General features: G+C 47.7%; 8 protein-coding genes across 8 annotated transcripts; 3 read left to right on the top strand and 5 right to left on the bottom strand.

Moving 5' to 3' along the window:
• Positions 1–658: 658 nt before the first annotated feature.
• Positions 659–2,419, bottom strand: ASPWEDRAFT_588356 (cytochrome P450). Its single transcript, XM_040838409.1, has one exon. It carries the CDS (start codon positions 2,280–2,282, stop codon positions 792–794), a length of 1,491 nt encoding a protein of 496 aa, XP_040686311.1. The 5' UTR covers positions 2,283–2,419; the 3' UTR covers positions 659–791.
• A 1,789-nt stretch (positions 2,420–4,208) lies between these two features.
• On the bottom strand, positions 4,209–5,063 carry ASPWEDRAFT_185137 (LITAF-like zinc ribbon domain-containing protein). The gene is made up of 3 exons (XM_040832064.1): positions 4,875–5,063; positions 4,609–4,802; positions 4,209–4,558 (listed from the first exon to the last, which is right to left on the bottom strand). Exons 1-3 carry the CDS (start codon positions 4,986–4,988, stop codon positions 4,324–4,326), a joined length of 543 nt encoding a protein of 180 aa, XP_040686312.1. The 5' UTR covers positions 4,989–5,063; the 3' UTR covers positions 4,209–4,323.
• Positions 5,064–5,323: 260 nt separating this feature from the next.
• On the top strand, positions 5,324–6,933 carry ASPWEDRAFT_42656 (uncharacterized protein). Its single transcript, XM_040835836.1, has one exon. The coding sequence runs from the start codon at positions 5,507–5,509 to the stop codon at positions 6,812–6,814; it is 1,308 nt and encodes a 435-aa protein (XP_040686313.1). The 5' UTR covers positions 5,324–5,506; the 3' UTR covers positions 6,815–6,933.
• An 820-nt stretch (positions 6,934–7,753) lies between these two features.
• Positions 7,754–8,971, top strand: ASPWEDRAFT_115431 (uncharacterized protein; the record flags this gene model as incomplete). The annotated part of the gene is made up of 2 exons (XM_040828583.1): positions 7,754–8,116; positions 8,192–8,971. 2 exons carry the CDS (start codon positions 7,754–7,756, stop codon positions 8,969–8,971), a joined length of 1,143 nt encoding a protein of 380 aa, XP_040686314.1.
• Positions 8,972–9,095: 124 nt separating this feature from the next.
• ASPWEDRAFT_588401 (uncharacterized protein) lies at positions 9,096–10,796 on the bottom strand. Its single transcript, XM_040838410.1, has 2 exons — positions 10,634–10,796; positions 9,096–10,582 (listed from the first exon to the last, which is right to left on the bottom strand). Coding segments are annotated over exons 1-2 (1,347 nt in total). The 5' UTR covers positions 10,636–10,796; the 3' UTR covers positions 9,096–9,237.
• A 634-nt stretch (positions 10,797–11,430) lies between these two features.
• ASPWEDRAFT_115050 (phytanoyl-CoA dioxygenase family protein) lies at positions 11,431–12,431 on the bottom strand (the record flags this gene model as incomplete). Its single annotated transcript, XM_040828546.1, has 3 exons — positions 11,431–11,612; positions 11,658–12,098; positions 12,143–12,431. The coding sequence occupies 3 exons, from the start codon at positions 12,429–12,431 to the stop codon at positions 11,431–11,433; spliced, it is 912 nt and encodes a 303-aa protein (XP_040686316.1).
• Positions 12,432–12,779: 348 nt separating this feature from the next.
• Positions 12,780–14,393, top strand: ASPWEDRAFT_60968 (Zn(II)2Cys6 transcription factor domain-containing protein; the record flags this gene model as incomplete). Its single annotated transcript, XM_040838547.1, has 6 exons — positions 12,780–12,823; positions 12,916–12,944; positions 12,991–13,509; positions 13,554–13,970; positions 14,012–14,215; positions 14,260–14,393. The coding sequence occupies exons 1-6, from the start codon at positions 12,795–12,797 to the stop codon at positions 14,391–14,393; spliced, it is 1,332 nt and encodes a 443-aa protein (XP_040686317.1). The 5' UTR covers positions 12,780–12,794.
• A 36-nt stretch (positions 14,394–14,429) lies between these two features.
• ASPWEDRAFT_29799 (FAD-binding oxidoreductase) lies at positions 14,430–15,998 on the bottom strand (the record flags this gene model as incomplete). The annotated part of the gene is made up of 3 exons (XM_040833326.1): positions 14,430–14,913; positions 14,951–15,449; positions 15,500–15,998. The coding sequence occupies 3 exons, from the start codon at positions 15,996–15,998 to the stop codon at positions 14,430–14,432; spliced, it is 1,482 nt and encodes a 493-aa protein (XP_040686318.1).
• Positions 15,999–16,328: the final 330 nt, after the last annotated feature.

The following is a 16,328-nucleotide window of genomic DNA, read 5'->3' on the forward strand; positions in this document are numbered from 1 at the left end:
TGGCTCTTCCAGATGATACCTGGACACAGCCATTCGATACCATTGAAAAATCAAAATGCTGGATTACTTATGGTGGCCAGAGTGTTCTGGCTATTCCTATAGACTTTAGGCCCATTATCAGTGATCAGGTTGATTCTAATGATCGTGTCCTTGTATTTGTAGGTTGCTCTGGTCGGTTGAGTACTCTGTCGCTCAATGGCCCACCGGATTTAAGTAGTCAACTATAGTTACTGCAATGAATAACCGTGGCAGATACTTGTGCAATAGTAACTGTTAAACTTTTACACTCCTTTAATTTTATTCCATGAAGATATACGCTATTCACTGAATGCTTTCGATCGAGGATCTTTCAATTCAGCTCAACAACCGAAAATCATCCCTGCCGCCACGCCGTGGCGTGGAAGGAAAAGAAGATACATCAATATTGGCCATGAAAACGATTTCATAAATCAAGTAAGTCAGCAAGGCTTTAGTGTAAAGCACACAAGAAACCCCATCCGTGGATTCACCTGGCCATCCCGACATTTCCCTGTTCTGTGGATGCGTGGAGTAAGCCAGTGCTTCTCTTTGGGGTAGCTTTGGCTTTACGTGCTATGAACGAAATCAGTATATATGGTGCAATCCAATCTATCATCTATATACCCAACAAACTTCCGTGGAGATTACAGAGAACATCATCATGCTGGATGGCTCTATACTCTCTTCCCGCCATTATGAATCTGCCTCCTACAATTAATCCATGTTGAATTCCGTTATTACCCTAATACTATCCCCAATATAGCACTAACTGACTACTCCTTGATGCCCTTCAACTTTTCTCTGATAATATTCAACGCCCATTTCTCATCTGTATCCGCCGACGCAGCCTCCTGTTCAATCACCTTTTGACGCTCTGCGCTCCGGATCTTGAATACAGCCTTAACAGAAGCCGCATTGGTCTCTGCCGTAGGCTTTTCACCATCATACGTAATATCGTACCCCCAGAGGACGCGGACAATGACAATAAACAATGTCGAACGTGCCACGCGGTGTCCGGGGCAGAGTCGTCGCCCGAAGCCAAATGCAGAGACTGGAAGATCTGGGTTCTCGACGTATCGATCGGGGTTGAAGGCGGTTGGGTTTTCAAAGACATTTTCATCCATGTTCATCCCGTATTGATTTGCGACCACCGTTGCGCCTTTGGGGATGTGGTAGCCCATGTATTCATCATCTTGGATGACGGCGTGAGGGACGGCGATGGGGGAGATGGGCTTCCAGCGTAGGCACTCTGAGATGAGGGCGTTGACATATGGTAGATTTTCGATGTCTTCGAATGTGGGTAATCGGTCTGAACCGACGACAGAGTCGAGCTCTTTCTGTGCTTTCTGTATCACTTCAGGATAGAGGAGAACGGCCTGGACGAAAACCTCCATCACCATCTTGCTGGTATGCACACCAGCCACGTACAGCTCCCCGAGAGAATAGCAGACATGCTCCCAGGGTAATTCCATAACCTCCTTCTTCTGGATAATTTCATGACTCCAGTTCCAGCACTCCGACTCCAAAGCTGTATTGCAACACTCAGTGTAGGCAGCCTTCGTCTTGTCGTGTAGCTCACTTGCTTGTGTTCTCCATTTCCAAATGAAGCTGGGAAGGAGGTCGAATGAGGGGAATAAATCCAGCAACGTCGATCCGAATGACGCACCCTGCAGGATAAATGTCACCATCTCGCTGATCTGTTCTAGCCGCTGGTGATCGCTATCGTTCTTTCCCTGTCCTTTTCCGAATGCGAGAGTGAACATGACCTCGGAGGTATAGTGGTGGAATGCTTCGGAGAAGTTGTTATTCGACAGGAAGCCTTGAAGAAGCTGTTTGCTTTGGACGTCTTGGAGGATATGGTATGTTTCCGAAGCACGGGCGCTCAATAGAGACGAATGCATTCGTCTGTTTAATCTCCATTCTCGTCCATACGGCATAAATGCCGCCGCAAGACCTTTCGATAGATACTTATCCAGGAGAACCGAAGCCGGACGGGAGCTGTAAATGTTTCCTCGCTTTTCCAACAGATCCTGAGCACCCTGGCGTGTCCCGAGAATGATATAAGTTCGTGTGCCGATCTGTGCACTGACAACGGGGCCGTATTGTCTCGTCCATTCCTCAAACGCCTTAAAGTCGGTATTTCCAGCTCGAAGGGCCGTGACAAAATTGGGGCCTGGGGGAAGGGGTAATTTCGAGGGGCGGGGGCGCAGCACACGCCAGCCGGCAATGGAGAAAACCAGAATAACAAGCAGGATAGCAAACATGGTGAGGCGTGGTTTGTCTGCTATCGATTTCTACAGAGGCAGGTAACTGCTTCTTATATCATGGTTGATGAGGATTCCCCCACAAACAATCAGCTGATAGAAAGAGCTGCAGCTAAGCGGGCGAAAAGCAAGGATAGCAGCGATGGGCCAGTTGGCTAAGATATTTTGGGAGTTGTGCAGAACAGCTGCTGCTGCTCCGCCAATAAATACGAGGATAATTAGGCTTATCCTGCAGTGTGCAATTGCCGGTGAAGCTCGCCCAACTCACCTCTCCGATCCTTCACTGTCGATTATCCAATAGTGGAAGCTGTATTTAACATCTCGAAGCTGTTAAACCTCCATATTGATGCCTATAGTCCTAGACACGGATTCACGGCCATTCGGTGTTGATTCCCCCACGTAAGAATCCCCTCATCGGGCACTTTTCATCGCGGTTGCTGCGCCATAAGCAAAAAAGGCAGTGAAAAAAATAAAAAGCAAATTCGATCGTTGGAAATAAAATCAAAGTACGCCGATTGGACGGTTCCAACTTCTCCGAGCTGGATCTCTGGGAGACCCACTGCCTTCGGCCTCTCCTGCCTTGATCTCATCTAATCTCGGATCTTAGATTACAATCATCATCCGATTGTTGGCCGCAACAGATGGCGCTGCTCCTCACCCCCACTTGGTGAGCCGCTCAGACTGCTGGATATGGTCGGATACATACGGTGGTAAGGCGAGTGAAGTCTAAAGTGAAACAGAAGAGGTAGTAATGGAACGTGCTGGAAGGGTCTTATACTCCATTGCCCCTTCGGAGTACCATCGGTTGTTTATGCCACATATCTCTTAGATATACGATAAGAAAGATCCGAGGTTTGATTAAGTTATATTCATCCTATACAGAGCAGTTGTTTGAACATTGATTCTGCTGTTGAACAGCAATATACAAGAAACGAACTGAAAAGACGTTGCATATATCCTGGTCTTCCCCCACATAATACAAGCAACAGGGATCGGGGCCGTTGTAATCTTTTCTGGGGCAATTAATAAAACGGGCTATTGACACAAGCCCGGCTGTATCGGCTTTATTGAAAGTGGCGATCGATTATATCACCTGTCTCACCTTCCTTCGTGTTGAGTTAATGCCGGCAGGAGATATGATAGGGTTGCGAGCACATGTATAATCAGAAATCGGGTACCAATACTAAGTCTTGACGCTCTTTGCGATAGAAAATCCGTATAGTCGTTTCGGTCTACGTAAGGCTTCCCGTGTTACATTATATCCATTCATTGTCAGCAATTTGCTTTGCCCTGTTGATCTAATAGATGGTTTTATGTTCCTGGCTTCTCTTGCAGCTGATCATCACAGGCTCTAATCCATCAAGTACACAGGGATGTGTAATTTCATGTGGGAATTTAGAGTTAGCTATAAAGTCAACATGGACTGATTGGGCTTTTCAATAGTCCATCTGACGCTATTTGAAACATCCCTCCGTCGAGAAGATCCAATCGCCTTTCACATTATATGTTCGTCTTAATGTGGCTATCATATGCATAGTGCCTCGCATAAACCGCACTATTATATTGGTGCTTGTTGGGGGCATTCCTGTTTTATAATATCTCAAAAGACGAACAATGTGGGCTGGCGCGGGGTTCAACAATAAACACTAATACTAGTTTCGATCATCATCAATGTCTTTATAAATTTAGTGCATAAATAGGTAAACCCTGAGACTGTCTTCCTAATCTACTGTTTATTGTATGACAATGATGATGTGTGCTGCTTGATCAATTACCTCCGACAGTCCAAGATATATATAGCCGTGCAACCCTGCTATAGTATGTTTGCTGAGTGGTATTGACAACACCAATTAATCGTAAAAAAGAAAAGGATAAAGTATTCTTCAATGAAATAAACATTTGATAAAAATTATATTTAAATGCCATGTAAAAAATAAAAACAAGGCCTAAACTAAAAGATATACTATTCGGTCAACAGATATTGTCGTTAAGCATGAACAATACAAAACTTAACAAACAAGATCAAGAATGCATAACATCATTAATATATATGTCCATAGTCATCCGATGCTGGGTAATCAACGTTAGCACCCGCATCAGGGCATTGGGACAGCACTGGACCAGTTGGCATGGGATGCAGGACCTGAACCCTGCCTCCATATGGCTTATGCGTGACCTGCTTTTTGCAGTTCGAGCAATAGTGATTGGTATCTCTACTTTGCTCAACCAAGGTAGATGGCACTTTGGCGACGGTGCTGACAAGACGATAGACGGCTCTATGAAGCGTTGGAAGATTGACAGGCAAAAGTGGAGATAGAAAACTTACACCATGGAAGGAGACTCTATCTTTTCGACATTGGTCATGGCTCTCCGTTGGCAAAAATGACAGTCGATATATAAAGGAATCTCATCGAGAAGTTGCAGCGGCATGACCTTTCGCTGACTTGGTGCAATGCGTTCAATGCGGACCGTTTTGTTTGCTGGTTGGCTTGTTTTGGATACGTGGTTTGTCCTTGTGTCCTTTTGGCGGTAAGAATATTATTATAGGCTCGAAATCAACACAACTACAGGTACTGATAAGTATATGCTGACTTGATTTGATTGGTGTTGGTGATTCTGCTTGAATGGCAACAGTCGGCTGAAACAGCTTTTGGATAGGCTAAAGTACTGGCGAAAAGTCTGTTTTGAAGAGATTGATTTATCCATCGTGGGATAGAGATAGAAGAGAAGGAAAGAAAGTGAATTGAGGATATCAAGCAACTGCAGGAAAACTGCGCATCTTTCTACTCGATGATGCAAGGCCGCTAAACAGCATGGATGATATAATTACCAACCTATAATATAACAAGGCGGGGCGCCGGGCTGTGTTGTTATGAAACATGTCCTGGAGAATGAAGCGCGTAGAATAGCCGCCGCCAATGTTGATCATTCTTTCCATGACTGTCCAGATTCTGGATTCTCTTTTCTTTTATCTTCATGACCATATTCAAAATCAGAATTTATATTATTATCACTGCAATGGTTCTGTCCGATCCTTTTCCCATCCATTGCATCACTCCACACCAAACAAATCAGCAACAGTTACTAACTTTGCTCTTGCGAAAGGATCGCAGGCTTCTTTTTACTTCCATTTGGGTGCGTATTGCCACTGCAGTACCTCCAGGCAGAAAGTCTTGCTTAACCGACGGACAAGCAATACCTAGCTTTCGTGAAAGAAAAGAAAGATGTACCACGACGCACCAAAAATGTGGTTTCTCAACGCAAGCACCGTTCAACTTGAGGATTTTCCCTATAATGATGCCCCGGACTATGCAATTCTATCACATACCTGGCAAGGAAATGAGATAAAGTCCAATGATCTCAATAATACACCCACCCAGAAGAAAGCATCATGGAACAAAGTGCAAAACACCTGCCAGAAAGCCCTGGAGTACGGAGTGAAATATGTATGGATTGATACATGCTGCATCGACCAGGACAACGAAGTACGGGTATCATTCGCCGTCAATTCAATGTATGACTTGTATAAGAACGCTAAGATTTGCTTCACGTACTTGGCCGACGTTCCCAGCGACGACAACCCGTCAAAGCGTGGATCTACATTTGAAAAATCCAGATGGTTCACCCGCGGATGGACATTGCAAGAATTGCTTGCCCCATCCGAAGTGATCTTCTTCTCCAAGGAATGGATGGAGATTGGAAGGAAAACCACAATGCCTAGCCTTTTGGCTCGCATCACGGGGATCGATGAGGATATTCTCATACATCGAAAGCCAATCGAGTCGGCCAGCGTTGCCACGCGTATGTCGTGGGCTGCGAATCGCCAGACAACCTTCGTGGAGGATCGTGCATACAGCCTGATGGGTATCTTCGGTGTCAGCATACCGAAGCTCTACTGGCAAGACGCAAATGCTTTCATCCAGCTGCAACAGGAGATCATCAGTAGATGCAATGACCACTCCATATTTGCGTGGACAGACACCAAAGCATCGCCGTCAAGTCCCCATGGGCTGCTCGCGACATCACCATCCTTTTTTGCGGGTTGTCATGATATCGTTTCTTGCAACGGCCCGGCACCAGCTCTACCTTATACGGTGGCAAACGGTATTCTCGACATCACATTACCACTTCACGCTATAGATAACAGTACCTTTGCGGTGGCCCTCAACTGCCAACTTGAATCTGAAAGCCAAACTGCTGGTCATTTGGCACTATATTTGAAACGAGTATCCGAGAAGGATGAGACGTATGCCCGGATCAAAGTGGGGAGCCTGGCAGAAGTGGTTGAGCGAGGTCCAATGAAAAAGATTCACGTCCGTGAGAGCCTCACGATCAAGAATGACAAAGGGGAATTTTCCAGTCAAGCAAGCCAGCCCATCAAGCACAGTCATTTCCTATCACGTTCGGCAACCAAGGCCAGCGTAGACAACGGCAAGACGAAGAAGCCGTTCTGGAAGTTGAGGTTTTTCAGAAAATGGTCAAATAAATTTTTGGTATATAGCGTGGCGTTCTGTAAATCGTATTCTGTATAGCGTGTTAGTCAATCAAAATCAACGAGGGGTCCAGCCAATTATCAGCTATCCATCATCTTCAAATCCATGCATTACGGAGACCAGATGAACAGAACATGACATCAATACATAAAACCAGGCAAAGAACTCGCTCTGGCGGTAGAAGAATGACCAAACAGAGGCACCGACAATTAACCGCAATGTATCCGACGACAGATATATTTAGTCGTCGAATCCCGAGTGTCAACGCAACCCTGCATGCTGCATCCAAGACAAATCGGCTCATCCAACCCTGCGGGACGATCAATGGCATCCTTCCCCATCCAGCCCACAAAGTCTTGATTTAGCGCTGGAAGTGCCCCAGAAGGCGTGGAATATCAGCCCAGTAGACACGGGACGGAGCAGCCTTATGCGCGCGGCTTCAAGACGGAGGGAAAAGGAGGCTGACAACGCCGATCTTGTCTGGATAGCGTTAGGGCGATATGCAGTGTTGAGTGGCGATGTGTCATTGGTGGACATGGCCGCGCCCTCCGCAGTCGATTTGGAGAGTTTTCTGGAATCACGATGAGGGGTGAGATCAGATAGATGTCGATATACGTTATCTCCCTTTTACCAGTTGAAGATATACAGAGTTGAAGGTGAATAGTGAATATTCATGTCTGCCAGATCGACATGTCTCAACTGTGGATACACGGGCTGAAGTCAATCTAAAGACAAAGTAAACAACGGACTCCTGAACTATTCCAACTCTCGGATCATCCTGCAGTGCATGAACCACGCTGAGTGGAGATGCGTCCTCCTATGATGCCACTCATTCAGCCCCAAACGCCCTAGCAATCACCCTGACCAGGGTGGTAGCGCGATGCTATCGTATATATAAGCCGCCCTGGCCTTCGAGGGTTTCCTGCATTCTGTTTTTCTCATCTATCTATCTACATCTTAATTATACATTCAGTAATCATGGGCTGGTTCCCAACGACACGTGAAGAAGCCGATGGCTGGAAATTCGACATTGTCAGTTTGGTGGCTGTCATTGGAGAAACAACCATCGAACGCCATGTGCCTCCGATGGCATCGTCGCTCTTCGGACTCATTCCTCGATTGATTCCTGCTCCTCAGACGCTGCTGCAGACTGAACGAGCGACCAGACTGCCCCCCGTCAAAGATGTCACCGTCATGGGCGTCGAGTCGGGAACAAAAGTCGAGGAGTTGAATTTCTTCGCCAACATCATCCACGAAGACGTCAATCGGCTCAAGCCATTCGAGTTCCGCATGTACAGAATCAGCCATAATCTGGAGATCGGCGATGAGCAGGGCAAGACGGTGGTGGGATCGACGCCGAAGCGCTCCAACACGCTCAAGTCGACGAAAAACGAGGATGACGACGATCCGAAAAAGTCGGAGATCGTCATCGATCAGCCCTTTCATCCGTTCGGCTGGATGACCCTGACCACCACTATTTCCGTGCTCATGACTATCGGATTGTTCATCTGGGCGGCGTGTATCCATGATGGTGTTGCGCTGATCGCCATCGCTACCATGTCCATGTCCACTAGTCTAGGTTGTCTATCCAACAGATGGGTACCTGTTCTACAGGCCCGCGCGATCAAATCCAAAGTGCCCCCTGGAGACGTCGTTATTCGAACCCGTCAGGGTGCGTTTGTGGTGGTGCACTGCGATGAGGAAATCACCAGAGAACTATACGTCGCCCCTGACACCTGCAAGTACTATCTTGAGGGTGCTGCGCACCGAGTGGTACTGGGAATTAGTACAGTCCTGCTCATGGCATCCATCATCTTCTTCAGTAACTGCGGATGGACGATGCAGACAGCCATCGGAATCGCCTACATCATCCTCAACATGATCTACTGGGCTGTTCCTCGCGTGATAGAGGAGAAGAACACCTGGGATCTCAGTCGATACCATGTCGAGTACGATGGAAGCAGCGATAAGCATTGCCTGTTGGATGAAGACCGCGATCACCGCAACTACACCAAGACACTGTGGTATGCGATTCGTGAAACTGGCCGGACTGAATGGGTGGAGACTGGTCATTTTGCGCCAAAGACCAAGGCCTGGGACAAGTGGTTATCCAAGGCGCAGGAGAACATCGACAATGACAATTGGGATTGGGACGCTGTGGCATACAAGAACGAGGTGATGGGCATCAGACACTAGAAGTGGATGGATACACATAGGAGTTGAGATGTTGACATGTGTGTGATGACTTTGATGGATATGTTGTCATCTATATGATTTCTTTTACTTTATGATCGCGTATAATAGCCTCATGCCTGATTATCATATGGAGTATAGACAGATTAGTCGTGAGCTCTGGATAACTAAAACTATGCCTGTTTTCATAACCCAAACTCCTAGTATTTTCGAATCAAAAGACCGCCCAACCAGCATATAATAATCGCATCATTCATAAGTCATCATCATCAATGCTTGTCCCATTTGAGGGGGACATCATCGAGGATATTGGGGTTACGGCGGAAAGCTTCGCTCTTGATATCGTCTTGAATGAACGCCAGATCGCGCTCGATGATATCGCCTTTACGACCTTGTTCTGGCTTCGAGCCATCGAAGACTCGTGCTAATAGACGCATAAAGGCAGATAACGCTTTAACAACGTCAGAATCTTCCCTGTCTGTATACGCGCGCAGGACTTCGGCAAACAAGCCGGGCGCGTAGTATGGGATCACAGCGACACCATCATCCAACCCATCCACGTTCAAGCCATTAACAAGATCTGTCCGGGTCGTTGGCTGAAGAGCTCTAAATGCGCTTATGAAAAAGTCCGCCCGTGATTTCGTATCCACGCGGCCCATGCAGAACATGCGAAGGAGAGCGCGGCGCTCGGCACGATCTGTCGATAGCTCGTCTTCCTTCATGCCCACCGTGTTTAGACGGTCGGAAAGAAGCTGGTCGTAGCATTCACGTTCGCTGGGGATGTCCCCATCGACAAATCGCTTCATCGTCTCGATCGTGGTCATGTAGCCCTTGTAAACAGTCTCGTTCATCACCAGACACCCCCGGGCGTCTCGGTGGGCAGCAGCGCCGGCGACATCAAGCACGGTGACCATCGCGCGCATGTCAAACGCCTGGGCGTCTTCTTTGGTCTGTCGTAGAATGGACAAACACGCAGGCACGTTCTCTCCCTGGACCAGCTGAGATACGTTGAGTCTCTCTCCGATATCGATATTGCGAAGGACAATCGTGTGACCCGGTTCAGGCAGGTCATTCAACGCTTGAATCTTCCCAGCCTTTGCGACATCGTGAAGCACTTCTGAATGGTTGCCTTGTCGAATGTTGGCCCTGAGTGCCTTCTGCTTCCTTTGCCCCAGCTCCTTGGCGAGACCCGGGTCCTTCCCAATATCATCCACCACGATCGCAGCCAGCAAATAGTAAATATCCTCGTTGGTCGGCAGCCTGCGATTGAAATATTCCTTCATCTCGCGAAACGACTGTTCGCTGAGCTTCCCCTGTTCCTTCTGACACGCCGTAAACGCATTGTAGTCCCCCGCCAGCACCCACTTCAGCGCAAGCATATTCACCAACGTCCGGTTCACCTCGACATAATCATGCTTGTAAAGATATCTCGACGGGGTACTTCCATTCAGCGAGCCGGGAGGATCAGGAGCGCCCGATTCAACGGTCGCGCTGGCCTTTTGCAGATGCACGAGTTCGGGTTCGAATTTGGCGCGGAAGAGATCGACGGCGCTCGTGTCGTCGAGTTGTGGGAATCGGCCCTCTGCGACCGTGTGTGTCAACGTCATCGGGCGCCTGCATAAGAGTGTTAAGAGAGCTGAAAGCATAGTAGGGTAGTTGAATTACATTTGATGGAGTATTGAGGGGAGAGTCGTGTTTATAGGGAAATGGTCGGCAAAGAAATGAAAGACAGGAAGACAGGGGTCTGGTTCGTGACAAGGGAGAGAGCGGTTAACAGTTGGCGGCACGGGCTGTGCAGTGCGAGGCGTTCTTGTTGACTGCGGGGCAATCACAGCCTGGAGAGCAGTTAGACTATGGTATGACCATCGCAGATGATCCTGGGTACGTGTGATATCTCTGTAGATAATAGTTGAGCAGTGATTTATTAAGCATTAGCTATTATAGAGTAAGTTGACCAGAGTTGTTACAGTATATCAACCACAATATATCCAAGCCATCCTCTGTCCAAGCTCCACCAGGCGATAGCGAGGGTCACTGATATGCCACATCATGTATCCGGAACAAACGCATTCCACAGCTTAAATGCAACATCGTTCATCTTGACCTTCTCGAAATCGTGTCCGACATTGGGCGCCAGCTTTTGCAGGTCAGGCAGCAGGCAATGGTTCGTACATGATGTCGTAGCTGACCTATACGAAACAGCAAAGCTATCAAGTTATACGATCCCGTATATCATTTGGAAATGCCGTCTCTTTTCTTCTTTATCAAGGTCCATAACAATTACCGATTGTATAACTGTGATTATAGGATAGGATATCGCCGAAAGAAACAAACAGCAGTAACGACGAAGAAATATGACGGGATGGAAATCTATTAGAGTATCTTCTGTATGAACATTCTACTGCTTATCTCATGCAGTAGATGTACCTTGACAAAGGCATATCATCACATAAGGTATACACTCAATTGCCTTGGCTAAAGTCGTAGGCGTTGCCAAAAGCACGATTGAGATAGCGGTCTTTGGCCTGTTCCACTGTCACCCAGTCCACAGGCACTTCGAGATTGCTTTGATCCTCGATCTGAGGTTTCAAATCATCTGCCAGTTCGAGCCTCATTGGATTGCGATACCACGGAGCAAAATGGACTGTTCATTGTTAGACAGATCGCGCGTTACTAGAGATAGACTTACTCATTGCTAGCATGACTCGTACATCGTCTGTCTGGTTACCTATACCTGCATGCCAGAGTCGCAGATCCCGAATAACCACAGAGCCCTTGGGAACAGTAGGCTGACAGGGTGGTCTGACAGCTCTCCTCTGTTCGAGCTCATCCTGTTTGATCCTCCCACTTGCGCGTTCACCATGCTGGCCCTCTTGCACATGCAAGCCGCTGTCTTTATGCGTTCCTAGCCAGACCTCGGTAGATCCATTCTCTGGAGTCATGGTGATAAGAGGTACATTGATGACCAGGGCAAAGGGGTGGCTGGGGTGGTCAAAGTCTGCATCCGAATGGACTGGCTGCGACATCGGTGGAGTCTCTGCTGTCGGTGGCATTGCCGTGTTTCCTGAACAGAAGGTCCATTTCGGGCGAGGGCCTAATGCGGTGGATGTGATTTGCGTTGCGATTGAATCTATTTTGTCAGATATGATCGGAAACAGAGGCATAGAGACTAACTCATGAATATCTTTTGGTCGAAGAACTCCCTCATCGGGGGCGCATCCTGCTGAATGTTTCCTGGATTGTAGTTGTATGGACTGTCCTGCTTTCTGCTCTGGAGAGTATATGCATCTTGCACCATCTTGCTGTTCAGACGATCAAGACAGTCATGGGGAATGGCATTTTCCACGACCACCAGGCCATCATGATAAAGGCTGCGAATGGCCACTTCGACGTTCTGGGGGGTTAACTTCCCTTGCTTGACTTCATCGCTGGATGGCCGGATGCTAGTCGGAAGGCTGGACATTGTGCGGTTATGCATGGCCCTGATATTCGCTTTTGGTGTTCTTACTGCCTGTGTTGCGAGTCGTTGCATGATGTGTTCAGGATTGATAGAGAAGATTGTTCTATTGACATTGTCTCAAGTTCATGGCAGATATTTACTTCTTTATAACATTGATCGATGATTCTGCAGTCTTCTTGCATTGTCTTCCTCGCATTTCGCATTTCCGCTTCGCATTTCACAGAACCCCGCTTCAACGTCTGAGGAGACTTTCCGTGGCAAAAGAGGGGAAAACAGCATCGGCAAATCTCGCAAAACTCATTTAACCTCGCACTTCGCATTCGCATTTCGCATTTTGACAAACACATCTAACGATAACGACAGATAATGCCACGTCCATTTCTGAAAGATCGTCAGTCTAGAACACGCGAAGAATCTGCACATTACTGACACGTCCAGGCTGGTAAGCATGGAGCACATCACAGCCACACGCCGCTGACCGGTCTAGCCACGAGTGCAGACTGCGAAAGGTCAAGTGTACGGATCCAAACTACTCGATCAGGCTAGCCGCTGATTCCTGCAGGTGACGGTCATCGCCCGGTTTGTCTGCGCTGCGAGCGAGGCTCTCGTGATTGTCGATGGAGTTCGAGCTACACTCAGCCTTCCCCGTCAGGCTCACAGCCACCGCTGCCTGGGACACCGAGTACCCCGTTGGGGTTAACTGCGCCATATCGCAATAGTGGCTATACATCAAGTAGAGACCCGGAAAAAGCTCTGCAGGATCCCGATGTTGCCCGGATATTCCGGTATTACGTTGACCATCTCGCTGGATGGTATGATTTGAATGACAGCAGACGCCATTTCGGTGATATTGTTCCTATATGCGCACGACAGAATTCCTTGTTGCTGAGTGCGATATTGGCCTTTTCTGCTGCCAGCCAGGGCTCATCGTCTTCATCGCGGAGATATAAGGATTTAGCGGAATCATATCATCTTGAAAGTGTACAGGAATTACTGTCGCTTACTTCGGATGAAGAGCGGTTTAGAACAGGGGAAACATTAGCAGCAATTTGTCTTTTACGGTCATACGAGATTATCTCTCGTGGGTATATCATTCCTTCGAGTAACAAGGCTGACGGAAATTAGAAAACGTCACCGCGCAAAGCCATCTCCACGGCTCATACTCCCTTCTGTCGAGCTTGTCAACAAACATAGGAACGGGTCTTCTTAGTGCTGGCTTTTGGAACTACCTCCGGGAGGACATAACCGTGGCTCTGATCGATAAGCGGAGCTTGAAGATTGACCTGTCAGACCGACATATTCCGCCCAGAATGGAGGGAGACGACGATTTGGCTAATTATATATCCTATCTACTCGGCAAGATAATCAATCAATGTCTGGATGAACAGACGGAACCAGTCTCGGAAGACGTGTGGGAGTGTTTGAAAGGGGAATTAGACAGCTGGAAGGACTCACTGCGAGGCTCATTCGATCCTATTGAAACTCCCAGGCTATATGGGGAAAGCTCCTTTCCATGTTTATGGACAACGTGTGGATGGCATGGTATGTACTGCCCATTCCTGCAGACTGTGCTAACAACACAGCATCGAGCCTACAATACTACCACACGGCAATGTGCATTCTATGCCTGGCTCAACCATCCCATATTCTCAATACCCTACAGCATATCAACCGAATTAAAGAGCTAGAGATTAAACTGTCTCATCACGCTACCCAAGTCTGCGCGTTGGCAATATCCAGTAATTCAGCCCCTGTATGGGTGAACTCATTCGGCCCGATATCTTTCTGTACGCTGCACTCCTCTTATCTAAGATAATTGCTAATATCCTAGGTGGACCATGGCTTCGAGATCGACAGAAGATATCAGAGCTGACAACTTTCTTGGAGAAATGGGGAAGGAAAACCGGATGGCCGGTGGCTAGTACTATCGATTCGCTTTCTAGGATTTCGAGTGATGTACCATGACAGCTCTATAAGCATATAGACTCAACAACAATATATCTACTTGAACAGTTTAAAGCCTCCTTTGACCTGTTTTTGAAAAACACCCGTGGGATCATACTTGGTCGACACCTTTTTCATTCTCTCCAGACTTTCATCGCCATAGCTTCCCAGTGGATCTTGAAATGGACCCGCATAGTTGAGATACTTGTAGTCAACATACAAGCCCTCCTGTCTGAGGAGATCGTCAATGTTGCTCATCAATTCCTCCGTCACCCCATTCGCTTTGTCAGAATCACTCTCGAGAGACCAGTACTGGTTCACAAGAGCCAAGACCAGGTTTTTCTCGGGTGAAGATTTGGGATCAATACCCAAGCTATTTGGCGACGATGGTTGAGGGGCTGGAACAGATTGGAAAGTCAAGACACTTGTCAGGTTTGTGACAGGGGTAAGTTCAACAGCTGATGCGTTCCATAGACCGTGGACTTTGCCGAGGATCGTCGGGGAGATGGCAAATGTGGTTGTTGCCCATTCGGCACTGTGGCTGTTAGATTAATAGACAACAGGGTAGATATACAGACAATTGATTCTGGGGTTGAACACTGGCCAACTCTTCAGCAAAACTACTTGTATTGGCAATGCGCATGGTGCTCGACACCTGAGGCTGCACATCCGTAAAGTACTTCAGCCCAGTCGCATTCACCACTGGCTTCGTGTAGTACATATTGTTACTGCTATAGAAGGCCTTCTCCTGGCCAATATAGAGAAAGCTCTGCTCAATCTCCGCATACTGGTCAAAGTTGGCCGGGTCTTTGAATTCAGTAAACGCCGCAAGTTGTGCTGCTTCTGCTTCCTGGGGATAATTGATCGAACCACCCCAGTATTCATCGCGCTGATGAGTCTTGAGGTCGAAGCGAGTCACGATGCCAAAATTATTCTGGCCCCCTTTAAGAGCGATGAACAAGTCTGCGTTTGAAGTGGCATTGGCATTGACGATCTCCCCGTTTGCCAGAACGACTTGCATATTGGCGACATTGTCGCATGCAAAGCCTAGCTCCGGTGAGAATGCAGAGATGCCCCCTGGAAGAGAATTAGCATCAGTGAAATGTAATCAAAGGAAGATGACATACCTCCAGTAGTCAGTCCACCAACGCCAACACCAGCAACTCGGCCCCCGACCACGGTAAGGCCTTTGGGATCGAGAACGCTATACACGTCTGACCAAGCAGCACCCGGACCAACAGAGGTGATGGGTCCATAGTTGGCTACTTCCTTCATAGACTGGAAATCAATTGTGACCCCATTTTCTGCATTAGATGCTCCTCTATTGGGGGAATGACCACCACCGCGAATAGCAAACGGGGTCGATGGGTGTTTGGTCAATATTTTGACAGAAAGTGACACATCTTCAGCGGAAGTTGGCACGACAATGCAGAAAGGATCAATTCGTTGGTTGAGAAAGAAGTAGGATGAAACGTCAGATTGGTATTGAGGATTCCCTGGGAGGACAACCTTTCCTGGTAGACTGTTGGATAGTTCATCACAGGGATTTGTTGTGTCACTGGCAAGCCCAAGAGTAACCCAGGAAGAGAAGATGGAGGCCACGAGGGCCAGGCGGACAAAAGACATGGTATAATGCGGCATGGATGGCTGGAGTACCAACAAGACAATATACGCCCTTTTATACCTCAATCAATCCATCGCAGGTACATTTGACGCACAGAGCCAAAATAACCTGCATCAGTGACACGTGGTGACGGACGATATCTCAATCATGGCTGTTATTTTTAGGAACCGCATTCTCATCGTTACGCAAAATCGGAGTTTCAGCTTGGCCTGCCATACCCAGTTTTGGAAATTTGTGCAATACGAAGATGCGGTCAGCAACACACCTTGCATGCTGGCATTCTTCGCAGCTGCAGCTCATTGGGTGGGGGTTCGTATTGGCACGATTTACAT

The sequence above is a fragment of the Aspergillus wentii genome, assembly GCF_001890725.1.
Source record: "Aspergillus wentii DTO 134E9 unplaced genomic scaffold ASPWEscaffold_6, whole genome shotgun sequence".
In the NCBI taxonomy this organism is placed as follows: domain Eukaryota; kingdom Fungi; phylum Ascomycota; class Eurotiomycetes; order Eurotiales; family Aspergillaceae; genus Aspergillus; species Aspergillus wentii.